The following is a 21,678-nucleotide window of genomic DNA, read 5'->3' as shown; positions in this document are numbered from 1 at the left end:
GCGGTGGTGAATGGTGCAAGCTGGACGTGCAAAAGTCTTTTTGGCTGCAGGAGGGGAGGGGAGGGGAGGGGAGGGGAGGGGAGGGGGGATGCAAGAGTGCTGTGGGGTCACGTGGCAGTGAGCTGTCACGCACCCCTTTGCGGTCCTATAACACATGGATGTCTTGAAAACAGCACAGGAGAAATTCACAAATATTTGCAACGCTAGCATGTGCCTGATTGGAATTGAGCATCCAAAAAGAGCCACACGGGCTTTCTTATGATGACGGCTCACGTTTGTTTTATTGTTTTCAAGCGGATATTGATGAGTCAGTTTGTGATTTTAAGGTTTGTCGACACCCGTGCTTCCAATCTAGATTTCAAATCATGAGTCCAACACAAGACTTGTTTTTCATATTTCATACGTCTATCCGGCGATAACAAGATTGGCCACGGTGTAGCGCCAACATGTGACATGTGCGTCGCTCCGCAGTTGCACACTGGTAGAGATGTGTTTGTGTCCATCTCCTCCTGATCGCATTTAATCACATTAGCTGTGTTTTTGCTGCAATCATGCCTGTTCGCGCCGGTCAGTTGACTTGCATCTGGCTCAGTTTTGGTGGCATGGTCATTGTACCCCGATATTCGTAATATCATCGGCGACGCTTTAATATTTGGCTTCTTTGAGTTGCTTTCTCAGAGTCTTACAGAAATTATTTCTGTGTTTTTAATTTTTTGCATGGTTTTTCATATTGATATGACAAATAGCCGCCATCCAGTTGGAACGCGGAAGAAAGTACATACAGTTTCTGATAATTATAATAATCGCATACCGTTTTTTTCCATGTATAATGCGCAAAATCTAACTAATGTATTGTCCTAAAATCTGGGGTGCGCATTATACATGGGTAGAAAAAAATAATAATAATAATTTTTTTTTAAAAAATTTTTAAAATCCAGATATGATACGGAGGCCGCCATTACAGATGCGCTTTCTTCTCTGCTGTTCACTTCAAACACGCTCCATACAAACACAATGCTCTCATATCAGACGCTTGCTCGATCACCTGCTCGTTTGCTGTCACAATGTACCCTACACAATTCCGAAACATTTCTTCGCTATCGAGTTTGCTAGCGCATGCGCAGTGATACTGACCGGCAGAATAACATCCAGTTGTTCCCAAAGATAATCTTTTTTCTGAAATAATTTTACGTTTACGGACTTAAGTAGGAGTCAAAATTTGGGTGCGTATTATACATGGGTACAGGCTTTTTTCCAGCATCAACATGCCATTTTTAGGGTGCGTATTATACGTGGCGGCGCATTATTTAGTGTCTGTGCCTTCTTGTTTTTATATTGTGTCGTTTACTTGTATGTCTATCGTGTAATATGTCTCGTCACCGTGGGATAGAGAAAACGTAATTTCGGTTTCTTTGTGTGTCTTGACGTGAAGGAATTGACAATAAAGCTGACTTTGACTTTGACTTTGATTATACATGGAAAAAAACGGTGATCCACTTAAATGTCTTTCAAGGAATCCCTCGTGGAAGGAATTCAAATCGTTAATTGAGTCAGTGCGTGTGTCTGTCTCTCTGGGAAGCAAAAGGATACAACTGCAACTGGAATGTAGTCATTTGTGTTCTTTAGATTCTAAAGTTTAGAACAATCTGACTGTTCAAAGTTGTGTTCAAAATGCCTCTCATCAAGTGCAAATAATGTTCAAATGTTCTAGGAGTCTTTTCTTGACATTTTTTACTGTCGCAGCTTGCAGCACAAAATTATTAATAATTAATTAATTCATTAACGGTAGCAAAAGTTTTTTTAAATTATTTATTTTCAGATCCCCAACTTTTGATATTTATAGAGGGGTGTGTAGACTTTTGAAATATATTGTATGTGTTTGTGTGGGACTGAAATAATCACAATCTCATCTCAAATGTTTTTATTTCGTTGGACATTTGGGCCTTTTGAGCTGAACTCAAAGCTGTTGTGTTGTATAAAGGGCAACAGGTGGACACGGGTTAATTGGAAATTCTGCAGATGAGCATTTCATTACATCGCTGGCATAGATTGCGGGTGGGAATCAAATGTAAGCCTTCTTTCTTATGTAACATAATAACTTTAAACATATGATCCAAATGAAAACAGCTCGGACTGTGTGTCCTAATGTGATTTTTGTTTTTGTTTTTTTACCTCGTCGTTGACCCTGTGTCCAGGTCTACTTCAAAGCATTCGACTTGTCGCAGCTTGGGAAAATGGAACCCGTGACTTTAGGCTCTCGGTGGCCGTAATAGGATTTACCGGCAGAGTACACACCTTTTGGACAGAATGTTTGTGTGTGTACATGTGTTTGTGTGTTCGAGATTTAATGGGAGTCACTGCCCAGCTAACTGGAAGCAGCTGATGTTTTCTCCGCCGATTACTGTAAAGTTATGTGATCACATGGATGAGTGATGGAGGGCTGCTTGTCAGGGGGGTGGGGGGCTGACTAATGATACCTCATGTAGGCAGTATACAGAGGTGGTCTTGGGTCAGGATTGCAAATGAAGTTTTCCAGACAATGATTAAAGTTTGGGTTTTAATTAAAGCTTAAAGGGAGGGTTCGGCTTTTAAGCCTGGGATGGATTTTTTTCAGAATAGTACTAAGGGATACCAATGGTCCTTGCCAAACTTGAATTTGTATGTTTTTATGCTTGCTGGAACTTCTTTGTGTTTGTGTGTGTCACCTGGACGACTCAAAAGAGTGGACATCAAATTGATGCTAAATTGAATCAAATGACACCAATGACACATTGCAAGCTGTGCCATTGGAAGCAATGACAAACAACATCAAATAGCATTCCACGCTGTCAAAAGTCAGACAGGCAAAGTTTTTTAAATCACACATGCATTAGCGTGTATTTGGTAAAAATATTATCTGAGGGGGAAAAAAAATATAGGTCACAGGTGTCAAACCCAAGGTCCGGGGGCCAGCTCCGTCTCGCTGCATCATTTTATGTGGGCAATGACCCTCTCTAAAATGTTTAATAAAATGTTTCTCGTTTGCAATAAATGATATTTTGAAACATTTTATTTACAATCACTTGAACGATAGGTGAAGAAACTGCTATCACGATTAAACATTTATTTGGTTCCACCCTCCAAATGAAGCCGCATTAACAAAGTGGCCATCGACAAAATTAAGTTTAACACCCCTAGCTGGGCCGTTTTTTTGAATGGGCTATATGGCCGACCGCCCAGGGCGCACGAGCACTCAGAAAAAAAAAGTCATCAATCAGTTCCATCTCAAATCAAATCTGTTCAGTGGGCACTGTGGCGCCCTTATTGTCACGTGATGTCAATTTGCTGCTGAGAGTCGTGTCGGGTCGCCCCTCCCTCCCCACCTCTCTCTCTCGCATGCTCCGAGCAGGAAAGAGGGCAGCGGCCGGCAGGGGACAGCAGAGGCCCGAGAGGAAAAGCAAAGGGAGGGGGGCGAGAGATTCCAAGGCCACACAACTGTTTCCAAATAAATTGTATTTCATTCATAAAAATAATAATACCTAACCACATGTAATCAATTGGGTTAATGGAATAAATTACACACAAAAACAGACAGTGCACGCACTATGTCCGTTATTACCTGATGCACGCATACGCAACGTGATCAATGTTAAGTTAAGGTTGTTCGACGGACCGGATGGTATTTGTTTTTTTTTTGGGGGGGGGGGGGGGGGGGGGCATGGATGGTTTGCCCATGGCGCAAAAGCAGCCAGGACCACCTCTGGTCAAAGGTGAGCACTGTCGCACCTGATAAAATCAGCGTTCGTGGAGAAAAGCTAGTGAAAGAAACAATGATGAGGATACAATTAAATTATTTAGCAAATGTATTACTTTAGAAGTGTGTATCAAATTGGCAATCCAAATTGGTAAGAGTCCATCCATCCACAAGGTGGAAGCAACAAACCTGGGGCGAGGCGCCGAAAGAAAAAGGCGGAAACGGAATTACGCAATATCTGTCATTATGAAGTCAAGCCAGCCATTTAAATAAAAGTAATTTCCGGTAGTGTGCTTCAGAGTACAAAAACGAATGAAACAAAATACAATGTGAAACCAAAACATAGATTAAATAGTATTTGTTGTGTATGTTTTATGCTTTAAATGCTGTCATGCTAATTTTCGTTTGCCTACGGTGAGATTCAGCACTTGCATTCATTTACTTTGAAAGTCTCACCGGTACTCGTCCAGTTGTCCGCCGACTAGCCTCTCCCGCTTCTACCGCGGCGGTTCGGCTCGGGCAAATCTGACAACAAGCAACATTTGTCCACTTCAAGCTCACTTAAAATCCGTCATGGCACCGCCGTGGTGTTGAGGCGGCTCCGCTTTCACGCTCGTCCGGTGGACTGCGCTCATTCGACGCTCGGATATCTCGCCAGAGGCCACAATGAGCTCAGAGGACCCCGACGAGCCGCGGGACAGGCCCGACAGCAGGAGCAGCAGCAGCACGACCACCAGCAGCAGCAGTAGCGGCGGCGGGGGATCCGACAAAGAACCCCACATGGACGGCTCGGACCACGATGCAGACCTCGCTCGTAGCTGCCCTCCTTCCCCGCCGGCAACCAGCGACACTTTGGAAGATCGTCAAGAATCAGCCGCCGCGCCTCAATCGGCAGGCGGCGACGGCAGTGGGGTTTCGGGCTGCGACACTAGCCGGGCTCCGAGTCTTTTCTCGTGGCTTCAGAACAGGTCCATTAGGCGCGGCGTATTTGTGGACCCGGTGCGGGACAATTTCAGGACCATGACTAGCTTGTACAGCTCCATGAACCCGGCCGCCGACTCAGTCAACCTGAGCACCAAGACGCACGGTGCCGTGTTCAACCTGGAATACTCTCCAGACGGGTAAGGAAGGCCCTCAAGTCGGGGTAACCCCGAATGTGGAGGCCGAGAATGCATCATTACACAAATGTCGGCTGGACCCCCACCCCTGACCATCATCTGAAACCCATACCCAGTCAGTTAGCATGACTCTTAACATTGAATTCCAAACTTGGTCCTGAAAACACCAAACCTTATTTGAAACCTAACCCTGGCTTTTGTTTGTTTTTAATGGATAGTCCACAGCCTCCAGTCCAGTCTCTATCAAGGGTCTCAAACTCCAGTCCTCGGGGGCCGCATTCCTACATGTTTTCCAAGTTTCCCTCGTTAAACACACCTGGGAAACTTGGAAAACATGTCGGAATGCGGCCCCCGAGGACTGGAGTTTGAGACCCCTGCGGGCCGGGGCGGCGGGTTGCTTTCTTTCTCACGTTATACTGGCAGTTGACTTTTGTATGCTGATTACGTTTGTAGGTGTGTAATCGATTAGAGTGGGAGGGTTAGTTGTTCGCTGTGGATTAGTGGCTGGGTCAAAGCGACTAGACGGCTCAATAAAGCAGGTCAAGCTGAAGCAGCAGGCCTGCTCACCCTTGTGTTCCCACTCGGTCCTCTTGTTAATGCGTGCTGGGCTGAAATACAAACCCTGGCACGAGACCCAAATGTGAAACTTTGAAGTCCAGTTTGAAAGCCTGGCTGTCGCCAAGCTTTAAATGCTCATTTAAAAATAAAACAACCCTGGTTTAGAAAAAACTTGCCCAAGTGCTCGACGATGACATGTGATCTTCAGGTCTGTGCTGACGGTGGCCTGCGAGCAGACCGAGGTCCTCCTCTTTGATCCTATCTCGTCCCGACACATCAAAACCTTGACGGAGGCCCATGAGGACTGTGTCAATAACATAAGGTGACTTTTGTCCATATTTCAAATCATTCAAGCTAAGGCATTGAAATGGAAACGCTAACAGTTCTGCTTCAGGTTCCTGGACAACCGTCTGTTCGCCACGTGCTCGGATGACACCACCATCGCGCTGTGGGACCTGCGCAAGCTCAACTCCAAGGTTTGCTCGCTGCACGGCCATGCCAGCTGGGTGAAGAACATCGAGTACGACACCAACACGCGCCTGCTGGTCACCTCCGGCTTCGACGGCAACGTCATCACGTGGGACACCAACAGGTGCCCAGAGTCTTACTTTAAAGTGATCATGAGCTACTCTCAAATCTCGTCACCGTAGCAAAAGTCTGATAAAATACCAAACGCTCCCCTCAGATTCACGGAGGACGGCTGCCCGCACAAGAAGTTCTTCCACACACGCTACCTGATGAGGATGCGTCTGACACCCGACTGCTCCAAGATGCTCATCTCCACGTCGTCGGGCTACCTGCTCATCCTGCACGACTTGGACCTCACGCAGTCGCTGGAGGTGGGCAGCTACCGCATGCTGCGGGCCAGGCGGACGCCGCTCACTTCAGGTAAGCGGCGCCGGCCTTCGCTCCCGTCATGCAGGGATCGCGGTCGGGTGGGTTCAAATGTGCGCTTTGACGCTCAGACGGAGGCGCGCTGGCATCCCGCTCGGCCGGACCGCGCCACGGAAACGACTCCGCCAAGTTGCACCCGCATAGAGAAGGTGAGAAGCCCTTTGACGTAAAAGCTGTCGAGGATCAACCTCCGATCATGAAACCTAAACGCTCTTCCTTCAGGCCTTTCTCCCCGGAACAGCCTGGAGGTTCTGACCCCGGAGATCCCGGGGGAGCGGGATCGAGGGAGCTGCATCACGTCCCTGCAGCTCCACCCCAAAGGCTGGGCCGCACTCATACGCTGCTCCAGCAACATGGACGATCGGGAGGTGAGCCCCGTGACGCGACGATGGCACGTTGGCCTCTGTGGCAGGTTTTTCAAGCCCCCCCCCCGGCATGTCCCCTGCAGTGGACGTGCGTGTACGAGTTCCAGGAGGGCGCTCCCACCCGCCCGCCAGCGTCCCCACGCTGCTCCCTGCGCCTGACTCACTTCATCGAGGAGGCCAACGTGGGGCGGGGCTACATCAAGGAGCTTTGTTTCAGCCCGGACGGACGCCTTATCTGCTCGCCGTACGGCTACGGTGTGCGTCTGCTTGCCTTTGACGACAGCTGCGGCGAGCTAGCCGACTGCGTGCCGGTGGAGACGGCTTGCCTGCGCGAGGTGCGCTCCATCTACTCTCACAGCGACGTGGTGCTCACCACCAAGTTCTCACCCACACACTGCCAGCTGGCCTCGGGCTGCCTGAGCGGCCGGGTGGCACTCTACCAGCCCAAGTTCTAGCAGAACACGCCCACCCAGGTACGCCCGCGTCTTCTATGCACACCTTCTCAAAAGTGCTGCGGCCCGCCGGGGACGTTTCCAGTCCGTCCCGAAGCGACAGCGGCCTCAACGATTCGCTCTGCCTTAAATTGCACATTTAAGGTGGAACCTTAGGGGCGAGGCGTCCGACGGCTGCTTAGCACGTCCGTCCGGCTTGCCCTTGTGAGGCTCGACTTGGAATCTATGCTGCGGCCGTCCCGTGTGGACCATCCTCGTGGTCTCCGCGTGCTTGCGTGCATTTTCTCAAGAAGTTGTCTGCATGTGAGCTAAACTGAAGATTGAAAATTGTCCAAAGGTCTGAAAGTGAGCGTGATGGCTTCTTTGTCTCAATGCGATTGGCGGGCTGCCCTGTGACTTTTTAGAAGGGGGGAAAAAAATTAAATTAATATTAAATTAAATTGATAAAATAATTCTAAGAAAAATGGCTTTTCCTAGAAATATTGCAACTTTTTCTCAAAGTGGAAAAACCAGACTCTAATCTTGAAACTTTTTCTTTCAACGAGACTTAAATCTTCAGATTTTCTCAAACCACCGCAAATTTCTAGAAAAAAAGTACAGTTTTTATAAAAGCGTTTCCCTCAAACAGTGCGGAAAACACTGCTTGCATCTTGAAATATTTCTCAATAAGCTTACTTTGTTAGAAAAAAATATAAACATAAAAACATAAACATTTGACAAAGATTTATTCTTGTAAAATTGAAGTGATTTTTTTTCTCTCTCAATCCAAACCATAATCTAACTTTAAAGAAAAAAGTAAAACAAAAAACACTACTTTTTTTTGCCCAATATTCAATTGACTGTCTTCTTTTTTAAATTTTCCTGCCCCCCGATTGGTCGCCATTGGTTAGCGACCAATCTGGAGTCCACCCTGCTTAGGCCCCAGCTCGCCCGCAAAATGAATGAATGGAGAAATATTTTGTTGACTTGCGAGCTGGTTGCTTTCCACGTTGACTCAACATGGCACGACATGGACACCGCTGCCTTTGGCTCATGTTTCCGCCTCGTGGCCTTTCAGCGTTTTATTTTTTTTTGTCATAGCAATCTGTCAACAATGGCGTTTAGGTGACTTTTTTTTTCTCTTTGCGTTCTCGCCTCCTGTTCAAATATCGAGAGCCATCCATCCATCCATCTTCTTCCGGTTATCCGGGGTCGGGTCGCGGGGGCAGCAGCTTTGGAGGGACTCCCAGACTTCCCTCTCCCCAGCCACTTCATCCAACTCATCCCAGGGGATCCCAAGGCGTTCCCAGGCCAGCTGAGAGACATAGTCTCTCCAGCGCATCCTGGGTCGTCACCGGTGTCTCCTACCGGTAGGACATGCCCGGAACACCTCTCCAGGGTGGCATCCAGGAGGCATCCTGATGAGATGCCCGAGCCACCTCATCTGGCTCCTCTCAAGGTGGAGGAGCAGCGGCTCTACTCTGAGTCTGTCCCGGTTGACCGAGTTTCTCACCTTATCTCTAAGGGACACCCTGCGGAGGAAACTCATTCCGGCCACTTGTATCCTGGATGTGGTTCTTTTGGTCACGACCCATAGCTCGTGACCATAGGTAAGGGTAGGAGCATAGATCGACCGGTAAATGGAGAGCTTTGCCTTTTGGCTCAGCTCTCTCTTCACCACGACGGACCGGTACAGAGAAAATCAGAGACACGATGCTGAGGTCCCCAAACCGGACACCCTCAATGCCTCGGCTGCGCCTAGAAATTCTGTCCATAAAAATTATTAACAGAATCGGTAACAAAGGGCAGCCTTGGCGGAGTCCAACCCTCACTGGGAACGAATCCGACTTACTGCCTGAAATGCGGACCAAACTCTGGCATCGGTGATACAGGGATCGAGACACTTATCAGTTGGCTCGGCACCCCGTACTCCCAAAGCACCATAGAGGCGTGTCAGCCATGACAGCCCCACAACATCCAGAGCCTTTAAGAACTCCGGGCGGATCTCATCCACCCCGGGGGCCTTGCCACCGAGGAGTTTTTTTAACTACCTCAGTGACTTCGACCCCAGAAATTGGAGAGTACGCCTCAGAGTCTCCAGGCCAAGCTTCCACAATGGAAGGCGTGTCGGTGGAATTGAGGTCTTCAAAGTATTCTCCCCACCGACTCACAACGTCCCGAGTCGAGGTCAGCAGCACGCCATCTCCACTGTAAACAGTGTTGACTGTGCACTGCTTCCCCCTCCTGAGACGCCGGATGGTAGACCAGAATTTCCTCGAAGTCGTTCAGAAGTCATTTTCCATGGCCTTGCCAAAGTCCTCCCACGCCCGGGTTTTTGCCTCCGCAACCGCCAAAGCCGCGTTCTGCTTGGCCATCCGGTACCTGTCAGCTGCCTTCGGAGTCCCGCAGGCCAAAACGGCCCGATAGGACTCCTTCTTCAGCTTGACGGCATCCCTTACCGCCTGTGTCCACCAGCGGGTTCGGGGATTGCCGCCACGACAGGCACCAACGACCTTACGGCCACAGCTCCGGTCGGCTGCCTCAACATGGTCCACTCGGACTCAATGTCCCCGCCTCCCCCGGGACGTGGGAAAAGCTCTGCCGGAGGTGGGAGTTGAAGCTCTTCCTGACAGGGGATTCTGCCAGACGTTTACAGCAGACCCTCACAGAGCATTTGGGTCTGCCAGGTCGGACAGGCATCTTCCCCCACCATCGGAGCCAACCCACCACCAGGTGGTGATCAGTTGACAGCTCCGCCCCTCTCTTCACCCGAATGTCCAAAACATGCGGCCGCAAATCCGATGACACGACTACAAAGTCGATCATCGAACTGCGGCCTAGGGTGTCCTGTTGCCAAGTGCACACATGGACACCCTTATGCTTGAACATGGTGTTCATTATAGAGAATCCGTGTCGAGCACAGAAGTCCAACAATAGAACACCGCTTGGGTTCTGATCGGCGGGGCTGTTCTTCCCAATCACGCCCTTCTAGGTCATTGTCCACGTGAGCATTGAAGTCACCCAGTAGAATGATGGAGTCCCCAGAAGAAACGCTCTCCAGCACTTCCTCCAGGGACTCCAAGAAGGGTGGGTACTCTGAGCTGCCGTTTGGTGCATAGACACAAACAGTCAGGACCTGTCCCCCCACCCGAAGGGGGAGGGAGGCTACCCTCTTGTTCACCAGGGTGAACCCCAATGTGCAGGCGCCCAGCCGGGGGGGCAATAAGTATGCCCACACCTGCTCGATGCCTCTCACCGTGGGCAACTCCAGAGTGGAAGAGAGTCCAGACCCTCTTGAGAGGGCTTGTACCAGAGCCCTTACTATGTGTGGAGGCAAGTCCGACTATGTTTAGTCCAGGGGTGGCCAACCAGTCAGAGACTAAGAGCCACATTTTTTACTGTATCATCGCAAAGAGCCACATCATACACATAACCCCCCCACACACACACACAAGTCCACAAACAGATATAACAATTTTCAATAACGTTTTTCTCTTACTATGCTGCTTAGTGGGACTTCTGGCATTCCTTGTCCTGAACAACCCTCCTCAAATGTGGCTTGTATTCTGTTGTTGCCACTCGAAGCAACTCTTTCACATGAGTGTCAGTCAGAACAGATCGAGGCTTTGATTTCACATGTTTCAGGGTGGAAAACACAGACTCGCAGACGTACGTTGACCCAAACATCGACAGTATCTTAAACACAGTTTGACGTTGGGGTATTTTTCCATTGGCACACTTTTCCAGAACTCAATGGTGCCTTCCCTGAAAACAGTTTTCAGTTGATTCTCCTCACAAAGATCCATCATCTCCAACTCAGTCGCAGCCTCATCTGTGATGAGCGGGGTTTTCAAACAGTCTGTCTCTGCATTAAATGGATCTACAAGGAACGTAATCTGTGGTCTTTTCAGTTGTAGATCACAGAACCGAGTCACAAAGCTTTCGTGCAGGTTTTCAACCAGTGTTGCATATCTGTCTATTTTTTTCAAGGCGGCAACGGTGACTTGTTTACTGGCTTTTAGCAGAGTAGGAAAATGCGTTAAATCTCCCTTTTTAATATGCGCCTTGAACAGCTTCAGTTTGTTGATAAACGCAAACACAGATTGCACGAGGTCAGGCAGCATTTTTAATTTGCCCTGCAGGGTCAGGTTCAGTCTGTCCAAGTGAGACAGCATGTCGACCAAAAATGCCAGATCCATAATCCACACGAGGTCCGAGAGGTCGGGATAGTCCTTGCCCTTCTCTTCCATGGACAGTTTCACGGCATCCAAAAGCTCAAAGAAGCAAGAGAGTACTTTGCCTTTTGACAGCCACCTCACAGTGCAGTGCAGCGGCAGGTCACCTGAAAGCCCTTGGTCCAACTCAGCGATGAGATTCCTGAATTGCCTGTGGTTAAGCGCATGTGTGCGGATGTAGTTGACGATTTCCATCACAAGTTTCATGACTTTGTCTAAATTCAATGATTTAGACACGAGTTGCTCCCTGTGGATGATGCAATGGAAATTCCAAAAGTCGGGAAATGTTTGGTCAGTTTTGCACAGCCCCACAAGCCCGTTCACGGATCCGATCATGGCCGGTGCTCCATCCGTGGCTATTGCAGTTAGTTTAGCGATGGGCAGGTTTGCTTTTGCAAATGCAGCCATCATTGTTTCTTTCACATCTATGCCACGGGTTCTGTCTTTTAATGGCACAATATCAAGGAGTTCTTCTTTGATCATAAATTTGTTTGACACAGACCGTGCAAATATTGCCAACTGAGGCTTGTCTTGTATGTCACAACTCTCATCCAATGCCACACTAAAATGAAGGTGAGAGTGCAACTGTGATTCAATAGCCCTGTTAATGTCCGATATTCTGCGTTCAACAGTGTGGCGGGAGAGTTGGACATCTGATATGCTTTATTTTAGTTTGTCGTCTTTAGGAGACAAGATTTAAACAGCCTCAATGAGGCATTTTTTAATGAAGTCCCCTTCGTTGTATGGCTTTTTAGCCTGTGCAATGTTCCAAGCCAGTTGATATGATGCAAGCGTTACGGTCTCTGAGTGGTTTGTAAATTTTTGGAAAAAATGCATCTGCTTTTCTGCCTGACTTTTCAAAGTGACCAACCTGTGCTTGCGAAGTTCAGTCCCTTTTGGAAATTCCTGGTCGATATTAGGATGGACTGAGCTGAAGTGACGCTGAAGATTTGAAGCTTTGAAATGCGCTAATGATGCCTGACATATAAGGCAGAATGGCTTGCCATTACGTTCAACGAAAAATATAAACTCTCCCACTCTGTTAAAAATGTCCTGTGTTCTTCTTCGTATTTTTGTTTGGCTGTGCTTTCTTTCCCTGCCATTTTGAGAGCGAACTTGAAACAAATAATTTAAAACTCAAATGATCACGCGCATTTGTCGTCATTTAGAGTACGTCATTCTTCTTCTTTTTAACTCAAACCGATTCAACTGGTCAGCGCGCCACCTAGGGGGAATAAATGGCAGCGCCAGCCAAGCATTTTGACGCTTGTCATGTGAAATCTCCTGAAGAGCCGCATGAAACCAGCCAAAGAGCTGCATGCGGCTCGCGAGCCGCTGGTTGGCCACCGTTGGTCTAGTCGAAACTTTTCTGCCTCACACCAGCTCGGGCTCCTTTCCAACCAGAGGTGACATTCCATGTCCCTAGAGCCAGCCTCTGCAGCCGGTGATCGGACCGCCAAGGTCCCTGCCTTTGGCCGCCGCCCAGCTCACTTTGCACCCGACCCCTTCACCCCACAGGTGGTGAGCCCATGGGAAAGGGGACTCACGTTTTCTTTTCGGGCTATGCCCGGCCGGGGCCCCATGGGCGAAGGCCCGGCCACCAGGCGCTCGCCTTCGAGCCCCACCTCCAGGCCTGGCTCCAGAGGGGGGCCCCGGTGACCCGCGTTCGGGCGAGGGAAAACTAGAGCCAATCCAATCGTCATCAGGGGTTTTGTGAGCCGTGCTTTGTCTGGCCCCTCACCTAGGACCCTTTTGCCATGGGTGACCCTACCAGGGGCATGAAGCCCCAGACAACATGGCTCCTAGGATCATAGGGGCACGCAAACCCCTCCACCATGGTAAGGTGACGACTCACGGAGGGGAAATATCGAGAGCCTCACCTAGAAATGGGAAATAGTTCCGAGTTGTTTTCCCTTTTCACCATTATGAGACTAAAGAAAAATCCATAATGACCAAGACATTTCTTGAGAATTTTTTTCTCATCCATCTTTTTTTTTTTTTTTTTTTTACCCTTGTCTGAGTATGCGTTAGGTTTCTATACTAACTAATAATAGAAAAAAAGATGAAAGCCAAGTGTGAACTACTATGCATACTAGCCGCAGTCGGTAATCAATAAGGGCTGTTAGGACCACACTGGAATGGAAGGTGGGGATAAAAAAAAAACATAAATATACGACAACTCTCGTATTCCGACTTCCTAGTTAAACAAATATCTCATAAAAGCACTGCTTAGTCTCGTATCATTCAGACTTTTTATGAATGGGGAAAAAAAGCTTGTCTACACATTTCTAAATTTCTTCTCGTGCTACAATATTTTTTTTTCTTTCCAGTATGGCCCTAATATTTATGACATATACACATAGTTTGTTCTTGCGCTTATTTCTTATGAAAATAGGACTTAATTGAAAACTGATATTCAAGGTGAGCCTGAAAGACAACGGATGGAAATGCATTTATTGACTTATTTATTTCATCAAAGTTCTGACTTTGTGCTTCTCTGGAGCTGTTTTTTGAGTATGTAATGTGGGTGGAAATTGTTTTTCGGGTTTTCCCAAAATGTAATGTCAGAATAATCAATAACTCAAACGAATACTGAGGTCACTCAGTTTGCTCCTATTGAAAGACTGAAATAAGCGCAAAATATGAATTCAACAGAAAACAATTTTCAACAATTGTTTGCAGTGCTCTTCTGCATATGTTTGTGTGTGTTTGTGTGTGCGTTTGTGTACATGCGGTGCCAAGTTGTATTCACGCACTGAATTATCCTGAGCTATGAAACATTAAAAAAAGGAAGGAAAGGTACTTTGTCTTGGCAACAATAAACAAGAAATTGCTTTGTTTTGAAAGTTGTGGTTCTGCCTCCACGCCACTAGATGGCAGCATAATCAATTCAGTCCAAACAAACGCAGTAGAATGAATTTTTATTAAAATAATTTTTTGAGACAGTGTAGTCTTGTTGGACTTGAGTCAAAGTAAAGTCGTTATACATCAGACCAGCTGACACTTGCTGAGTGTTTTTTTTTTTAAACAACTTCACAGTTCAAAAGGACATTTAGGGGTCACTCAATCTTGCAAAAAAAATCATTTGCTTCACTCCACTTTAAATCACAGTATAGAAAATACAGTCCCACTAATGTGGCTCTAACACTCCTTATCCCCCAGAATTATTTTACTTTTGGACAGCACAATCAAGAAAATACAGTTCCACTAATGTGGCTCTAACACTCCTTATCCCGCCGAATTATTTTACTTTTGGACATCAAAATCAAGTGAGAACCTCTACAAGCTTCCTCTTGGAGTGGCAGTGGCAGACGTACCTAATGTTGTGTCCGACAGCAAGGCGAAGCGACTGTGCGTGTCAATCCCTCGTCTTCATAAAGTCAAGGAGGGGGATCGGGCCTTGCGGGCAGCCTGCTCTCGCTGCATCCTTTGACCTTCGCGCCGTTGGTTGATGGCCTTGGTGCTCGCGCGCAGCTTGCGCAGGCGCAGGGCCCGCAGGCGCAGCTGCAAGTCCTGCGGGATCTTGCCGCCCTTGGCCCGGATCTCCTTGAGGCGCTGCACAGGCGTCTGCGTCAAGTTGAAGTCGCAGATGGTGGCACGGGGCTCCATGCCTACATGGCAGTGCCGCACTGCCGGGAAGTAGCCCTCAGCCCATGCCACTACTTTGTAGTCGCCCGGGTTCAGCAGGCGCCAGTAGTCTCCGTCAGCGGCTGCACAAGGGAGGGGGGGGATGGGCATGCCAAGGTGGCTGTGAGGTGACTGCCAATGGCCCTCATTCCGTTGTCTGCCTTACCTGTTCGGATGTCGTGTCCGTGGTCCTCCACCTTGATCACGGCGTCCTCGATTCCTTTTTTGCTCTCCTTGTCCCGCACTACACCTTTCAGGCCACGATGCACCTGATGAGACGTTTTTTTGGAGGGGCTCATGACTCAAGGCGACATTTCGATTCATTCATTATTTTTGTTGCTGAAATAAAATGGAAGATTAGCAACCTGCTCCATGAAGAGGAGGAGCGACTCCTTGTTGTTCTCCCACTCGACGGGAAGCTCGCTGGCGTGAGGAAACTTGTCACAGGAAAGCTCCACTGTCACCTCAAAGCAATTGGTGTGCAAGTAGCTGAAATCGTTCATGCCTGAGAAGGACAGTCACTAGTGTCAGTGCTGAGCCACCGGCAAAATAAAATTGCAATAAAATGTCTAGAAACGGCTATCTTTTCAGGCGTGGAGGTAAGCTCAAGATAGACCCGCCTACCAAATTTCACAAAACTGTGACTCACTTCCGGCCACGTGGTGCCAGGCGCCGCCGTTGATGATGTTGTTGTAGACCTGGAAGTCCTCGTTGTGGCACAGGCGGCGCTCTGGGTTGGCCATGGCCCGGTTGGTGGAGGCGTAGACGGTGGCCACCCAGCGGAAGAAGGAGTTGTCCGGGGTGGGCGTGTCTGCCTGCGGGGCCCAGTTCTCGGTGCCGTCGTACGGGTACGTCACCACCAGCTCGCCCCCGTGCAGGTTGGCGCCCAGCACAAATGGGATGTCCTGCATCCAGCTGATCACGGCGCGGGTTTCCGGGGCCACCTGACCAACCCAGGACCCAATCACAATCAGCTTGCTGAAATTTTTGGTCTTTTGTTCTAGTAGAACCTGATGTTCTGGTCCCTCACTGAGAACTTTTTTACGTTCTTTCGGTCTCCCGTCTAGAGTAGGTGGTATTTTCCTGAGTAGTGTGAGGTGCTATCAGACCATTTTGCCCCCCCCCCCCCTCACAATAACGGTTGCATTTCTGGTGTTCTCACCAAGGCATCTTCTTTAGTGTAGTATTCCGGAATGGGAACGTAGTGGTTGGGCACTTTGGACGGGTCCCTGGATATATACTGAGCGTCCCACAGGATGGTGTTCAGATCCGGAAAGTTGTGATTCAGGTCGATCCATTCATAGGTGTAGCGTCCCTCACCCCAGCCGGCCAGCTCGGAGCCCTGAGGAACGTCAGGAGTTTAAATTCACCCCACCTTTCCCGCCACAAAAAGTAAGGACGAAGGACCTTCTTGTAAGCCATTTCGTAGCCGTCCGGGTTCATGGAGGGAAAGAGGTGAATGCGGGTGTCGGTAACGAGCCGGACCACGCGCTGGTTGCCTCGCTTGTACTCGCGGCACAGATACTGCATCAGGTTGAGGACCAACTCACGACCCAGGACTTCGTTTCCGTGCATGTTGGCCACGTAGCGGAACTCCGGCTCGCCTGATCAAAAATGAGTCAATGTGTCTGGGTACCAAATGTCTAATTCATTCACTGTTGGAATGGATCTTTGACATCATTAGCCGTCATTAGTAGTGAATGAGTTAAGGTTTCTCACCGAGTTCGTGCTTCCCAGGGTTATCTGAGATCTCCATGACATAGAGTTTGAGGCCCATGTAGCTTTTCCCAATGGTGTAAATCCGCGTGATGTCGGGACACTCTTCCGTCACCGACTTCATCAGCTTTCAGAGAAGGAGATAGCGAAGTTTAAAAGTTTTCAACGTACAAAAGCCAAGGAACTAGTTGTGAACCTTTCTCATCTCCTGGTAGTTGTGGTGGCGGAAATCTAGATTGTCCTTTGTTCCGCCCTCTTGTGAAAAGCCATCCTGCGGCTCTGGAAGGTTGAACAACACATCAGTTAACACGAACAGTCCATTATAAGGGCGGGGCATATAACCCTCGCAGGATGGGTTGCGCATGTGTACCGTGAACCCGACACCCAAGTATCTCGGCTCGAAGGCAGACGTCTCCGTCGGGGTACCAACTCTGCGGATTGATGCGGATGTACCGTGCAACCATCGGGACAGGGAACAAGGCCAGCACCGGAGTCTCGGCGTCCATGTTGCCTTCAAAAACCTGCAGCATTGAGGTAGGAGTTTGAGTATCGGGGGAAAAAAAAAATTGTCACTGATAATGGCATTGAAATTGATTGATTCAAGGTTTCAAGCATGGGTTGGATTGGCGTTGGAAGCCTGACTTACCGCTTCTTGCGTTGCGTTCATGCTACTTTTCCAGGTGATGGAGTCGTTGCTTAGCTGCACTTTGTAGCTCGTGACCCAATCTTCTCTGCACGCGTAGGCGTGCACACAAAAAGTTTGCTCAGATTTCCCAATTGGTGTAATTGTGGGAAATTCTAACACTACCTGACCTCCAGATAGAGTTGCGTCCCTGCAGGATGACTCCGGTAAAGCGAGTTAGGTGCAGGGCGTCCACCTCCAGCCACTGGTGCTGATCCCGGTAGTCAGCACACCAAGCGCCGTCGTACAGGTCACCGTCCTCAATGCCCGACTGGAAATATTAGAGCGTGCGCACGGGAATGCTTGGTCAGCATTGGGGTGAACCACAAACTGGTTGGCTCTTGAGAGTGACACTTAATTGCTTTCAGACTCCCAGAGCCATTTCATAAGAGCCTTTCATACTGTTATTCATCCAAACCGCATTATTTTTGCAGTTTTTTTTCTCTGATGGCCCCTCGTTATGCCCCACTGTGTTTCTGATTAATATCCAGTCAACACAAAGACAGTGAGAACTCTCAAATCATCTTTCCCCGTTACAATGAATGGAAATTCCAATAGTCCGTTTCAGTGGCTTCTCAAATCTGTGGCTCTTGATTTTCGGGAGCAGGTTCTCTACACTTCTTCAGAACGTATTTTTGGTGCTCTAATCTATGGCATCTAATTGTAATGGAGGTAAAAAATAATAATAATACGATCAGATGCACGCCATCATCCCACCAAGCACCAACATGGTAAGTTTGGCAAAACTTAAAGTTTTGATAAAAATCTCAAGCAGTTTCAAGGTTTTAATTTGTAGTGGGCATGAAAAAAAGTACAAACTCAATGTTTGTTATATTGCATGTCTACATGTGTTGTGCAACCTTTTGCCAAATAGATACTATTTGTTTGCCTGTCTATGGTGTTTCCCATTCTGTGTTGGCATTGGCATTGAACTTGCAGACTTATAGAATCAGTTACTATAAGTCTGTTTGCTGTGTGTGTGTGTGCGTGCGTGTGTGTGTGTACGCGTGCGTGTGTGTGTGTGTGTAATTAGTTTGACAGAAGACTGGAATTGGAAGTGGCAATAAAGCACTTAAAGGCTCTTTTTTTCAAGATCTGCCCAACTGTCACTTTTGAAAAGTGGTTCCGGCATTAAAACGTTGACATGTCCACCCTTCTGCATGGAGACCAAACATCTGAACAACACTGATTAAAGAAAAAAACTAGGAAGAAGAATGAGAAATGAAAAAGAGATGGAACCTGGATGTTTAGCCTCCCCCTGTGAGGACCAAGACCAAATCTCTGGAAGGAGGACGCCTGGATTTGGGTGTCGTCCACCCTGAGGGACTCCAGACCCAGGGGAGGACAGCCTGAAATGGAAGTTTGAAATTGGGCTCTCAGTGTTTGAAGGTGTAACAAATGGCCATGTTGAAAAATGTTTTTGTTTTGCTTCTGAATGTGGAGTTTAAGATGCGGTGCCGTGCAGGGGCGCGTCGAGTCCGGTATGCGGCAGGGTAGCAGGCAGCCCACAAATCCTAAAAAGTCTTAGATTTGCCAATTCACGTGTAATTTTTTGGAAAGCTGTGCCATAGCCGTTTTTAAAGTCGGTAAATTGCTTGGTGGATTGTCTTTATTTAGCATGACAATCAAAGACTTTCCAAGGCCTTCGATTTTTCTGTTTGCATGGAAGAAAAGATTCGGACAACACTGCACTAAGTCTATCCGGAAAATATTCACCGGGCTTACTTTATGTGACTTTTATAATTTCGAAGGGAAAAAAACCGAATGTACTCTATTCCATTTAGGGATTAGGCTGTGACATAACTTGTGGAAAAAATGAAGCAAAGCAAATAGTTTCCGGATGCGTGTTCTGCGTACAAACTTTGGTGTGGCGCGCTGCCTTGCAATTTGGGAAAAGGGTGGACTTTGAATTTGAAAGCAAGTGACCTGAGATGATACTGCTGATGTGTTATTGTGGGTTACTGTTACTGTAAGCCAACATGACAGATAGCGCCAATACTGTCACTCCAACAATACATGTTACTGTTACTGTGTGTTACATGATGATTGACTCCTGTTACTGTATGTTGGTTTGGCTGTGCGTGGAGGGGTTAAAAGTGCTCCAGCGTGAGTGCGATGTAATCGGAGCAGCTCGGCAATGCGGGTTGCGGAAAGGGCCTCATTCCCATTTTCCCACTCATGCTCCTCAAGGAGGAGGAGGATAAAGACGCCCAGATAAGGCATTTTTGTGCACAACCGGAGCCAACGGGGTCGTGTGTAAAATTGAATGTTCCAGTCGCTGGGAATTGCGAGGCAATAACACAAGCGTCCGCCAGAATCGCTGACAGTGTGTCTGCTTTGGAAATTTAAGTGTTTTGGGCTCAAGAAAGTTCACCGTGTTCTCACGCATGGAGACGAGTCACCGCAAACTTGTCTTGGGGGATTCGCAGCACATCTGGCAACAAAGCCGACGGACACAAAACAGCGCCATTCAAAACATGACCGATTGACCTCCATTTCACGGCAGTCGTTCAAATTACAGGTCTGGACTGGGTTTCAAATTATTATAAATTAGGATTCCAAATTAATAATGTTTTGGATCAAGGTTAGGTTTTCAAACTAGTGTTTCAATGTAAGGTTGGAGTTTACAGTTTGGGTTTTAAGACAGGTTTATCGTGTCAAACAAGGGTTAGTGTTCCACCCAAGGTAAGGGTTTCAAACAAGGGTTAAGGTTTCAAATTGAGGGTTTGAGTCATGTTAAGGTCTCAATCCAAGGTTAGGGTTTGAAACTAAGACTTTGATTTCAAATTAGGGTTTCAAGACAGGGTTGACGTTTCAAATAGGTTATGGATTTAAAAAAATCCTAGCCAGTATCAAATGAGATTTCAAATTCAGGTATTGAGAATCGGACTGAAGATGTGTGGTTGGTCATACCCATTTCAAGTTTGTCCTTTTGATTAGCTTCTTTCTTTGGAATTCTGCTGGGACGCGACGGCGTGGGTGCCCAGCTCGCTTTTGACTTCAACTCTAGGGTTGCCGTCGGGCTGCTCCCAGCAATGCCCCCATTTGTGGTGGCCGCGGTGGCGGAGGTCTTGAAGGTGTTGGTGGTGTTTGTCTCTGAAGCAGCGGTCTCGGTCGTGTTGTTGAAGTCTGCGCTCGCCCAAAACGTTCCCGCCAGGAGAACGATGAAGATCAAGGCTGACTTTTCCATCCTTCTCTTTGTGTGCTGCATGTGCAGAGAATGTGCAGGAACATTACTTATGAGGGGAGACTAGGGGGAGGACCAAAAGGGAGGGGGGAGGAGGAAGAGGAGGAGAGGTAGGGGCATTAAACCCTTATAACCTAAAAGTCCTCGAAGTAGAAAAATCATTGTGGTGCACTTTCAAATTGTGCAGGTTTCAAATAAATGCATCGCACTTTTGAATGTGGGGGGGGGGGGTCAAGAAAAGGTTAAGGCATCAAAGTAGGGTTTCAAACTAGTTTAAGGGCTTCAAATCAGATGTTCTCCGAGTGACCCCAAGGCACTTGTTTGTGCCTGATAAATATCTGGAAGATGGGCTGGACTATACTTGGCATACACTCAGAAGAGATTACTCTTCTTTTCAGTGTTATGAGTAGATCACTTCTGCGAAATTCAGCCCACTTCCTGCTAACAACAATCCCACCCATCCACCGCTTGGATAACACTCATGCAAGAAGTCAACACAAAAACATGTTTCATATTCCCGAATGCTGACTATCCAAAAACTCCAGAGCTAAATCAGCACGGGAAATTATTCATTCTTACTCACTCACTCCACAGTGTTTAACAATTCCCTCTGTTTGTCTATTTTCATCTAATTTTCAAGTCTGTTGTGCAAAGTGGGGGTGATGAGGTACACCCTTGACTCAGCATGAAACACACTTTTATTTGCTGTTTTATTGAGTTGTTTGTTTTTGTCGTCTGATTTTACGCCATGTGCAGCACTCTATGGAGCAATAATTGTTTTCAAAGTGCTGGATGAATAAAGTTGAGTCTTTTCCTTCCAAAATCTGTATTGACACCGAGTCAAAGTAAAGGGGATAATATGTGTTCTAGGGAGTTACCGATGATGGACACTTTGCCTGTCTTGTGTGCCGACACCGTGAGTTCAATTTCCGCATATGACGGTGTGAATGTGTGTTTGACAAAAAAATATTTGTGTCTACAAGTGTCCCCGGTGTACACAAGAATTAGTTACACAAAACAAAGAAAATCAAAACATTGATTTATGTATTAAAAAAAAATGTTTTCCCACATTCGTATCATTCCATATTTGTTTTTTAATCTTTATTGTATTCATTTATACCGTAATTGTTTT

At 47.5% G+C, this 21,678-nt stretch overlaps 2 protein-coding genes across 2 annotated transcripts; one reads left to right on the top strand and one right to left on the bottom strand.

The window, feature by feature from the left end:
* The first annotated feature begins 4,182 nt into the window (after positions 1 to 4,182).
* Positions 4,183 to 14,180, top strand: wdr32 (WD repeat domain 32). The gene is made up of 7 exons (XM_061301471.1): positions 4,183 to 4,854; positions 5,618 to 5,731; positions 5,804 to 6,001; positions 6,095 to 6,297; positions 6,375 to 6,452; positions 6,526 to 6,671; positions 6,752 to 14,180. The coding sequence occupies exons 1-7, from the start codon at positions 4,400 to 4,402 to the stop codon at positions 7,121 to 7,123; spliced, it is 1,566 nt and encodes a 521-aa protein (XP_061157455.1). The 5' UTR covers positions 4,183 to 4,399; the 3' UTR covers positions 7,124 to 14,180.
* A 60-nt stretch (positions 14,181 to 14,240) lies between these two features.
* On the bottom strand, positions 14,241 to 20,752 carry cpxm1a (carboxypeptidase X (M14 family), member 1a). Its single transcript, XM_061301468.1, has 13 exons — positions 20,273 to 20,752; positions 18,599 to 18,708; positions 17,491 to 17,630; positions 17,324 to 17,408; positions 17,048 to 17,198; positions 16,874 to 16,956; positions 16,681 to 16,804; positions 16,369 to 16,565; positions 16,124 to 16,303; positions 15,611 to 15,905; positions 15,327 to 15,466; positions 15,128 to 15,230; positions 14,241 to 15,044 (listed from the first exon to the last, which is right to left on the bottom strand). Exons 1-13 carry the CDS (start codon positions 20,568 to 20,570, stop codon positions 14,707 to 14,709), a joined length of 2,244 nt encoding a protein of 747 aa, XP_061157452.1. The 5' UTR covers positions 20,571 to 20,752; the 3' UTR covers positions 14,241 to 14,706.
* Positions 20,753 to 21,678: the final 926 nt, after the last annotated feature.

This window comes from Syngnathus typhle, linkage group LG16 (assembly GCF_033458585.1).
Source record: "Syngnathus typhle isolate RoL2023-S1 ecotype Sweden linkage group LG16, RoL_Styp_1.0, whole genome shotgun sequence".
Classification (NCBI taxonomy): domain Eukaryota; kingdom Metazoa; phylum Chordata; class Actinopteri; order Syngnathiformes; family Syngnathidae; genus Syngnathus; species Syngnathus typhle.
The sequence above is the reverse complement of the archived record's forward strand: the minus strand, read 5'-3'. Positions and strand labels throughout refer to the sequence as shown.

Excerpts from the sequence above, each read along its gene's own strand:
- wdr32 (XM_061301471.1), top strand. The coding sequence starts at position 4,400 with ATGAGCTCAGAGGACCCCGACGAGCCGCGGGACAGGCCCGACAGCAGG. Across the intron at positions 6,298-6,374 it reads GCGGACGCCGCTCACTTCAG|ACGGAGGCGCGCTGGCATCC; the intron begins GTAAGCGGCGCC and ends TTTGACGCTCAG. Across the intron at positions 6,453-6,525 it reads GTTGCACCCGCATAGAGAAG|GCCTTTCTCCCCGGAACAGC; the intron begins GTGAGAAGCCCT and ends CTCTTCCTTCAG.
- cpxm1a (XM_061301468.1), bottom strand. The coding sequence starts at position 20,570 with ATGCAGCACACAAAGAGAAGGATGGAAAAGTCAGCCTTGATCTTCATC. Across the intron at positions 17,199-17,323 it reads TGAACGCAACGCAAGAAGCG|GTTTTTGAAGGCAACATGGA; the intron begins GTAAGTCAGGCT and ends TCAATGCTGCAG. Across the intron at positions 15,045-15,127 it reads CGGACACGACATCCGAACAG|CCGCTGACGGAGACTACTGG; the intron begins GTAAGGCAGACA and ends TCCCTTGTGCAG.